Source organism: Amphiura filiformis, chromosome 5 (genome assembly GCF_039555335.1).
Source record: "Amphiura filiformis chromosome 5, Afil_fr2py, whole genome shotgun sequence".
NCBI lineage: Eukaryota > Metazoa > Echinodermata > Ophiuroidea > Amphilepidida > Amphiuridae > Amphiura > Amphiura filiformis.
The window spans coordinates 29,726,456-29,736,458 of NC_092632.1; the positions used below are offsets into that span (position 1 = coordinate 29,726,456).

The 10,003-nt window shown below is 38.7% G+C and overlaps 1 protein-coding gene across 1 annotated transcript in view; it reads right to left on the reverse strand.

The window, feature by feature from the left end:
• The window catches only part of LOC140152938 (leucine-rich repeat-containing protein 57-like), a 111,434-nt gene extending 101,651 nt beyond the window's left edge, over positions 1–9,783 (reverse strand). Inside the window, exon 1 of the mRNA XM_072175490.1 lies at positions 9,608–9,783. Coding sequence (XP_072031591.1) covers positions 9,608–9,688 — 81 coding nt within the window. The 5' untranslated portion in view covers positions 9,689–9,783. The remainder of the gene's footprint in view (positions 1–9,607) is intronic.
• Positions 9,784–10,003: the final 220 nt, after the last annotated feature.

Consider the following 10,003-nt stretch of genomic DNA (forward strand, 5'->3'; position numbering starts at 1 on the left):
CTTCATATTTTCATAAGTAGACTATTAAATGACTAATTTGAAAGAATGTGGTACTTAATAATAGCAAACATTTCAGAAAATGCCATGAAAACCCATGCAAAACTTTTTAACTTGTACATTTTTTACAGTGCATGTTTCAAATACAAGTACCTCTTTTCACGCTAGCATGTAACACTCCTGACCATATGGGGAAGAAAATTGGGCATATTATTTTTTACATGACAGCTATGACACCATATACAAAACACAGTTTTTGAAGGATGAATTTCTGTGCTGGTCTTTTTCATACAACAACCTCACGGTGCCATTATTTTTTACTTTACCCATTATACATACCATTCTAGTTTTACTGTTTATAATACAGTGGCCATAAACGTTTTGTGTTTGCTGGGAAGTTACTTACGTTGAAGTTGAAAAATATGCACAAGTCAAATGAGCTGCTGGCCACATTAGGTTCACTTTTGTCCATGGAAACGGGGACATCAAATTGGGTTGGCTTATTATATTTTGTCAGTGGAAATGGGAGATCACATCAGTTATTTTTTTTCTGTGGAAATGGGGACACACTCAGCTTGATTTTTGACTGTGCAAATGGGGACGTCACAACAGTGTGGTTTTTGTCTGTTGATATGGGGATGTCACCTAAACTGTGTGTAAACTGCATTGTTAAAGCATCTTACACACATGTGTGTGGCAGATCGGGATAAAACCATGCAAACTGGGTATGTACCTCAAATCACCCCAGATTTTCAAAAATGCATTTTTACATCAAATTTTAACATATTATGACCATTAGAGAATTGGGGATATCCCCATTTCACCGTATGTCCCCAATTGATTGGTACGAATCCTTGTGTGTATCCCCAATTTCAGCATGAAACAAGTGCCCCCACACGGACACACACACACCATAGTGATTACTAAGTCTCTCCCTGAACATTCAGGCGAGACAAAAAGAGGAATAATTGTTCTTCAAGCCGTATGAATTTCCCGGCCGGCCATGTCTTCAGTCAGAGAAGTTGTTTTTAAGTCTCGCGCGAGATACAGGGGAGGATGAATCGCACACGTATTATTAGTAGCGCACAGGGAGACGCGGTCAGGCCTGTTGCGTTTTGCGTCGGGCGCAAGGCAAACATACGCGCCCTTTTAGTAACGAGATTGGCGAGATTTCCCGCCATTGACCATGTGGACGATTTCAGATGGAAAAGGGTGAAATACCATATTTAAAATAATAAAAATTTGGTAAAAAAATTAAAAACCTAACATTTTTCAGTTCAAACTTTTAAGTACACCGACTAATGAATACAGAATTCAAGAAAAGTGGAATTCTGCATTTTTAAAACATGCCTTGGTTCAGACCAACCTTAACAACAACATCAGTCAAGGACATGGAGACTCAACTAAATGGTTTGAACAGTGAAAGCAAGAATATCGGTTTAAAAATACACAAAGAGAAAACAAAATTCATGACAAATTTCAAACAAATGAGTCCATAATTGTAGTTGAAACTGATGAGATAGAAAAAGTAGAAAGCTACAACTATCTTGGCCAGACTGTGAAGCTGGAAGGCAAACAGTTGAATACTGGATTTAACATGTTGGGGCAAGTCGTTTATATAAAGAATAAAAGGAACACCGCTCTCGACATCTGCTTGTGATGAGTTGGCATTCCGAACTGAGACTGTCTGTGTTCTCGCTGTCAGAAACCCATCTATCCACTTGAGGACTTTCCCCTCAAAGCCATATGCTTGCAGCTTACTCAGTAGCCTTTTGTGTGGTACCGAATCAAACACTTTCTGGTAGTCTAGGAATATAATGTCTACACCTTCTCCTTGGTCAAGGATATCTGTAACTTCCTCCAATGTTTCCAGCAAGTTTGTTAGACAAGATTTCCCTGCTGTGAAGCCATGTTGACTGCTTGACATCAGATTTTGCTCTAATACTCTTAATTTGTAAAAGGAAATCTGAATAACATTATATATAAACACTTCAGTCCCAAATATAAAATAAAGATTAAATTGTCAACACTGCCAAATGAATCCATGGTGTGAATTGAAATGACGGCCCAGTTGAAGCCATTCATGGACAAGTTTTGAACTTTACAAATTACTATACGTCGAACAACTGAATACATGCACAACGTGTGGACCAATATATTTTTGTAAACATTTTAGGCCTATAACAAAATGTATATTTTCGTACAATTGTACAGCTATCGTTTCTACCCTATGACAGGGACGGATTTAAGCGGTGGCCCGGGGCCAGTGGATTTTGCATCGGGCCAGTAAACTTCCAACAATGCTGGCCCGGCGGGCCACTAGATTTTTGAGCCTGATATAACACTTACGAGACAAGATATCAGTGATGGTCATATTTACACAGTTTTCTGCTCTGCCTGTCACTTGAAACTTATATCTTTATTCAATGATTTTTTTTGTATATTTTAATATATTCTTATTCTTGAGTTGCTAGCAAGTTGGAAATATACGGCCGCTTTTTATGATGGTAATAGCCTAATAGGCCTATGTACTACTACTTAGCTCTTCCATGCGCTACATAATTATATCTGATGATGATAGCGATACTGCAAATACCGCCTAGTTTGAAACTTTTGGAACTAAAAAAGGCAGGACTATGACTAAACTTGTGTTAGTGACTGCACTCTCTACATTGAGTACTGAGTAGCCTACATTCAGTACAAAACAAATTAAAATGTTAAGGTTTGCTTGACTTTAAGGGCTCGGATAGTGATGTTTCCACATATTTTTTGTGAGAGCACATCAGGAAACGAGGAATATCAAATAATTAGGATTTTTTGATATTTGCGATATGATTGATACACATGCACAGGGGTGGAATTTCGTTCAGTGCCACGGGAATCCAAGTGGATTCTCGCAGGAGATTTTTGCGAGAGTCCATGGATTCCCGCAAACGGATTCTCGTAGTACAATCTTGGAGTCCAAAATAAATTGGCAAATTTGTGCTTGCTTATACAATGTAGATCATTTTGGGCAGGCAAGGTACATGCATTATGTAAAATGCATTCAGTTTGTATTACTATAAGGGTGTAGAGAATGCAATTAAATGATTGTCAAATAACACAAACAAAGTTGGTTTTTAAAATGTATGTTGTCCCTTCACTACCATAAGTCATCGCGTCCCTTGCAACTTTACATTTATATTTTGATGCTATTTTCTGGCAATGCGATTTACACACCTTGCAATAAGCTTTAATTGCATTCGAGCCATCTTTGTCATGTTCGTTGTACTCAAATAAATAGTTTTCTCTTAAATCGTCTTCCCACTTCATTAGTTGCTTTACCGGTACCGTCCTGCTAGCCATTGTCACTTTCGCTCAGAAATGATCAAAAATCAGGCCCAAAATCGCTTAATTTAACACATTCCAATGTGCGGTAACCTTCCAAACACGTGTGATTGGCGATGACAGCGTGAGAGCGCAGAGTGCAATTTTGACAGTCGTAAACATTTACCACAAGATCCGATATACCCGGAAGTGGGCGCACGATGTTGGCTTTTTATTTCTTATAAAAAGAATTATGGGTAAAATGGGCGAGGGGCTGGCTTTGCAGACTCGGGTCACAGTGCCGTCGTGTATAATAGAAACCAGTTATGATTGGCTGATTATCCTGTTGTTGATGGCTAGATATCCAATCACTGCATTGGTTAGAAACTTTTATTGATTAATCGGTACGGTAGTATTGATTACTAATTGGCTTTGTTGTTAAAAATCAGCGTTGTGTTTTCGCGATGGCGAGTCAGTGTTGAATGAAAATTTGCCGAGTGAATGAGCCGATCAAGCATGCAAGTTGACTGAAGGGATTCCAGCGCGAGTCCACATGGACTCGCGCAATAGGACTTTTACGGGAGTCTCGGCGCGAGTCGACTCACGGACTCGCGTCGAAATTCCACCCCTGATGCATTGTATGATGACAAATGATTAAAAATAGATTTTTCCCCAAAAGCACTGACAAAAAAGTCGGGTTTTTTTTTTTGCAGTAGAACATATTGAAAAAGCTGGGCCAGTAAATTTATTGCAGGGCCACTAGATTTGCCATTTCACTGGCCCAAAGGGCCAGTAGAAAACTGAAACCTAAGTCTGTCCCTGCCCTATGACCTATAAAAGTTACCTGTTATCAAAGTGTCCGCAAAAAACTGGTCATCGCAAGTATCTTTGATGCTGAAAACTAACGATATTCACGCAGGGACAGGCCGAAAACCTTACCTCGATCGTAAAATCCAGCCCATGCATGTCATAAATAATTCATTATTTCATTGTGTAAATGTCGCTGATTGTGTCCATGGTCGCATGTCACAAATAGGTCACCCAAAAATGGAGGAGCCGTAACATGAAAATGCTTTCTTCCCACTTCAAGTTTAGTTTATTCTAAAAGTATGATACCTATTTTAGAAAGTTTGGTGTCATTTTGTAGATAATTATGTTCTTTGTCAAATGCAAAAACCCCAAGTCAATTAGACAACTACTTTGAGATTTATACTTCAATATACGATGTGTCAATGGCATGCTTGCGTGCGCAGGAATTTTTCAAGGGGGTGTGATGAAAAAAAAAATACTGAAATGGCAGCGAAGCGGTCATCCCGTCGCGCCTCTTGACGCAGCCAGAAAGGTGTCTGAGGGGATGTGCCCCCTCAGAATTAGAAACTTTTTGAAAATGAAGACCTAATTGAAGCAATTTGGTGGACCATTTTGGCACTATTAGTGTGTAAATTTTTTAATTGAAAAAAGCCGAAAATTTGTGAAATGACGGTCCATGAAGCCTTTCGTGAACAAGTTTTCTCTTCAGTTGTAGGCCTATATAAATTGTGTTATACACAAATTGGTAAATGTCGAAAGCAGAATCAAAATGGCTGCTTGTTTATCCATTACATAGGGGGTGTCTGAGGGGATGTGCCCCTGAGAATTAGAAACTTTTGCAAAATGAAAACTAATTGAAGCGATTTGTTGGATCATTTTGGCACTATTACTTAGCATGATATAGTGTGTAAAATTTTAGTTTGAAGCCTTTCGTGAACAAGTTTTCTCTTCAGGTGTAGGCCTATAAATTGTGTTAAACACATATTGGTAAATGTCGAAAGCAGAAGCGAAAATGGCTACTTGTTTATCCACAATACCCAGGGGGTGTCTGAGGGGTGTGTGCCCCCTTAGAAGAACTAAGAAACATTTGCAAAATGAAGACCTAATTGAAGCGATTTGATGGACCATTTTGGCACTATTAATAGTGTGTAAAATTTTAGTTTGAAAAGCCGAAAATTGGTGAAATAACGGTACATGAAGCCTTTCGTGAACAAGAGTTTTCCCTCCTGCAGAAATTGGAAAAATTTGCAATATGAAGGTCGGATTGAAGCCATTTGGTGCATAATTTTAACACTATTTAAATCATTGCTTCAAACAGAAAAAAGGGCCCGAACTCAATTTGCACAATTAAAACCTTTACTTACGTTGCCGGGGTAGGGTCCGGGGGTAGGGTGTGGGGTGTGATGTGGAGAGGTGTTGATTTTAACATGTAGGCCCTATATCCATGTCAATTAACTAAAACCTTTACGTTCGTACGTGGCCAGGGTAAAGGTGTAATGATGTGGGGGGGGGGGTGTTGTCATGTATGAACACATTTATTTATGTACGTTGCCGGTCAATACCGGGTATAGGCCTAGGGGTGAGATAATTGTGTGGGCGGGGTAGTTAAGGAATCTATAGGCCTATGATAATTAATTGTAATAATGTGTCCCCTATGTCTTGCTCATCTCCCTCCTCTCCTCTAGTCCTCCCCCCCCCTCTCTCTCTCTCTCCTCTCTCTCTCTCCCTCTCTTTGCCTTTTCTCCCCTCATTTTTTTGACAGATCCAAGGGGGGTGTTTCACACCCGTAACACCCCCCCTGCGTACGCCAATGGTCAATGGAGGAGCTGGGGCGGGTGAGCCCCATAGGTTTGTACACAAAATTGTGAAAATATGGCAAACTTCAAACCTTTGTATCTTAAAAAGTACAACTAGCATGGACACCAAATTGCACATCCTGGATTGTTAATCTACCTCATAGTAGATCAACTGTAACAAAAGATGTAACTAATTAATTGCCTAATTAAATACTAATTAAGACAGTTTTCCCTATATGTTACTGTACAAAGTGAGCACGTAATGCTCCGACATTTCTAAATGGCCTATCTCTTGCCCGAGTCACCCTGCTCAAGGCTCCCGCTGGACGCGAATTCTTGCGTCCAGACGCATTTTTGTATTACTGGACGCAATGTTCAACAAATTTCATCAACCCGTTGCGTCCAGTCGGACGCAAGCTGATTCAGCCCAAAAATGAGTGATTACAAGCTTACCAACTTCATCATCAAAAAAATCGCGAAAATTATGTTGACTGATCACTCCTAATTCTCCAGGGGGGGCCGGCCAAGATTGGCTCAATTTTGACGTTGTCATTGGTTTTACACGTAAACACAAAAATGTCTCAAATTATTCCAAAACTGTACGTATGTTATTAAGCACTATTTTATCAGTCTAAATCCGTTGAGGTTCGCCAGTGAACCTCATTGTAAGTACTGTTTTTTGATTTTTTTGTATGAATAACGCATACGATATGTTACGATATATACTGAAAATTTCCCCTACGTGTATCAATGAGTTTACGTAGTGTAGTGGTTATGGATCTCGCCTTGCATACGCAAAGGGTCCCGAGATCGATTCCCATCCCGGCGATGATTAAAATTTTTCTTCTTCTTTTTTCTTTGAATTTAAAATTATTTATTTTCATGTGAAAATGTATATATTGCACTGGGAAATTATATTTTGTGCATTTTTTTTCTGTAATGGGGCCACCCGCCAATAGAGCTAGAACGGATCTTGGCTCCGGGAAAAAATAATTAAATCCATCGTGCAGGCAGTGTTGCCGTCATATTGTCTGTTTTGTTTACGCTTTTGGCTGTTGCCACATTGAATAATGTAGTCCACCATCGTCTGTAATTCTCCTAATAAAGCTTAATTAATATTCATAACCAATGCACCAATCAGTAAACGAGTTATTGACCTTTCACATTTAACCACTCCCATTTTGCAACACTTCCGGGTCACAGTCAATGTCTGAATGAAAATTGAAAAATTCTTACGGCAGCGAGACGTGATAAGCTTTCAAACACGAGAGCAAAAATACAACTTTCTAAACTATCGTACATTGTCAGCAAGTTTGCATTCACGTAATTTGTTATTGACAATAATATTTACATAAATCTTTAAAATCTCATCAGGAATCTGAAAGGAAATAGTCAAATATTTGCATCAAACTGCGATGCAATACCGGCAATCGGGGCTTTGTAAAATTGTATTCCCTGTTGTCCAACAGGACCAACACATTAACATACATGTACGGACGCACAAAAATTTTGTGGGACGCACATTTCCAGACCAGGTTTTACAGTTGTGCGTCCGATCGGACGCAGAGTTTTTGAAGGCTAGCGGGAGCCTTGACCCTGCTTATTCAAAAGTACACATATTTTTAAGGAAATTTGATGAGGATTTCAATTATGCTATTAGTTTTAGTGCCAGACATGGAGGAAAAAAGTTTTGATTGATAATGTCATACAAATTGTAAAATTATTTTTTCAATTTTTGACCACCCTGTATGTTTAACGCAAGGGATACCAAACTCTTTCTTCCTAATTTGTTGGAAGGGCCCATGCAATGTCTTTCTGAATCCATATTTATTTTGAGCTACATAGCTTTCAGAAAAAGAAACTATGGGGTTTACCATGACTCGAAAGATGTTAATTTTGTTGATGTTCCACCCTGTATATTTCTTACCCACCCTGTATTATGATATTATACTTTGTTGATTTGGCATCCTTGTAATATAAGCTTTCCAGAAATGTATACTTTTAATGGTCTAAAATGTATTCATTAAAAGTTGTGTTGAAGTGAATCAAGATTGGTGATATTTTTATCATAAAACAATATGTTACACAAAAGATGACCAATTCATGACATGCGACCCCATGTATTGTTATTGCACCTGCGAGACCAGAAGTCATGCTGAATTTATACTCGATCGCTGGATCACCACGTGAATTCGCCTCTTAAAAAAAAGAAAACCTCTACAAGGTAGTTTTGTAAACCAATCAGGTTAGACGTACTTTACTGGCGGGTCACATTAATTCATACCGTAAAAGGCGGTCGCGTTCATTGCTTGGCTTACGATTGCGATGAATGGTGTTTGCAACCAATCACAAAACGGGTTATAAATAAATAAGGCGCCCGTCGGAAATTTTGTACACGTCCATGATGACGTCATGCCCAGTGCCACGAGGTAGCCGGAGGCTTGGCTTTTCTGCGAAAGCGAGCGCGTCAGCGCGCGAGTGGTATAAAGTCAGTTTCACACCTGTGATTTATGGAGCATATCATAAAATCTCTGAGCACATCCACAGCGCATTTGACAGATAAAAATGACATTAGCAATTCTGAGCAACGGGATTCCAGTTATTCTACAGGATCGGTAATAATTAACCACTGGTCTGCTGTATTTGAAGTGCATATTGAAGTTCGTAAGTTTGTGACTTTGTATGTTATGTGCAACAGATATTACAGGAAGCTTAAATTGGCACACTTTCCTGCAATTTGTCTGCTGCTTACGAAAGTTATTTGGAGTTCAGGGCACGCCACACCGAGTGTAACGTGACCTCGCTGGGCATAACAAATTACCCGGTATTCATCTTCATCTTCATTGGGTTACACGGCAACAGAACAAAATTGGTTCCATGACGCCGCGGGGTGCAGACGAGCAAATTAATTGCTTAGGGATGCTTTAAATTTCTCCAAGGTTGGTTGCGTGGTGGAAACAAGGGGTAGTCTATTCCAATCACAAATAGTTCTAGGCTAGGAAGGAAGGAGTTCTGATATCTGACAGTTCTTGTTTCAATAACTTTATATGCATCTGTGGTGAAGTGCCTACTGGAATGATTGGTATCCCTCTGTTGAAGTTTGGTGAATGTGTTGGGAGATTCTCCCTTGTGGACGAAGTAAAATTGACATACTCTGGCAGTTTTTCTTCTGGGCCAGTATTGCTAATACATTTCATGATTTACAATTTACATGTAAACATAATTTAGGTATGCCAGGTGAATTCAAATTTGCCATCAAACTGCATCATTTTATATATCAAATTAAAGCCCTTGAGTAAAGAAAGCCAACACTGAAAACCTTTTTGTCATAGCACTTTCCGTAGCAAAGTTACATCTTGTCAAAGATTGACTTTCATCAAAAAGATTCTCCTAGCAAAATTCCCCAAAACAGCATTACGGGGGTGTTTCTTAGTCTCATGACGATAGCACCTTTTTTAATGGAACTGCTATCAAAATCTCTCTGAAATTCCATGTGCGAGTCTCTCATCACCAAAAAATCATATATTTCGGTTAATTTCAGTATAGACAACATATTTATGAAGGTTTCCTTCTTAAAAAGCTTCTTTTTAATTTCAATGTAAATGTGTATTGCCGGTTTAGGCCATTTTGACTGACTAACAAATGTGTTAACCGAGGTTTCCCTGTGATACCTACATAATTGGGACTGAATTTCTTACCTCATTCAAGCCTTTATTTGCAAGCTGGCACACTCCCGTTTTCTCTGCATGTTCTAAGTTCGGCTTAATTGAATTACCCATAATTGAAAAGTACTTAATTTCACAAAATGAAGTAAACTTTTCTCATCAAAATACCGAAAGAACCACAGATTCTCAGCTGATGAGTTTGTTTTGGTTGAAAACGTTTCTAGACTTGTAATAATATTTTACCAAATTTGCTTTGTAAAGTATATAAATTGCTTTATTAAAATCTAATTGAGTTATATTATATAAGGTTCTTATACTTTGACAGCTAGATTGCAGAAAAAAACCTCTGTTGGATTAAAATATAGAAAAATGTCTAAAAATTCAGGACTTTTTAAGAGTAGCAGCAATCCACCTTTGACCTAAATTACC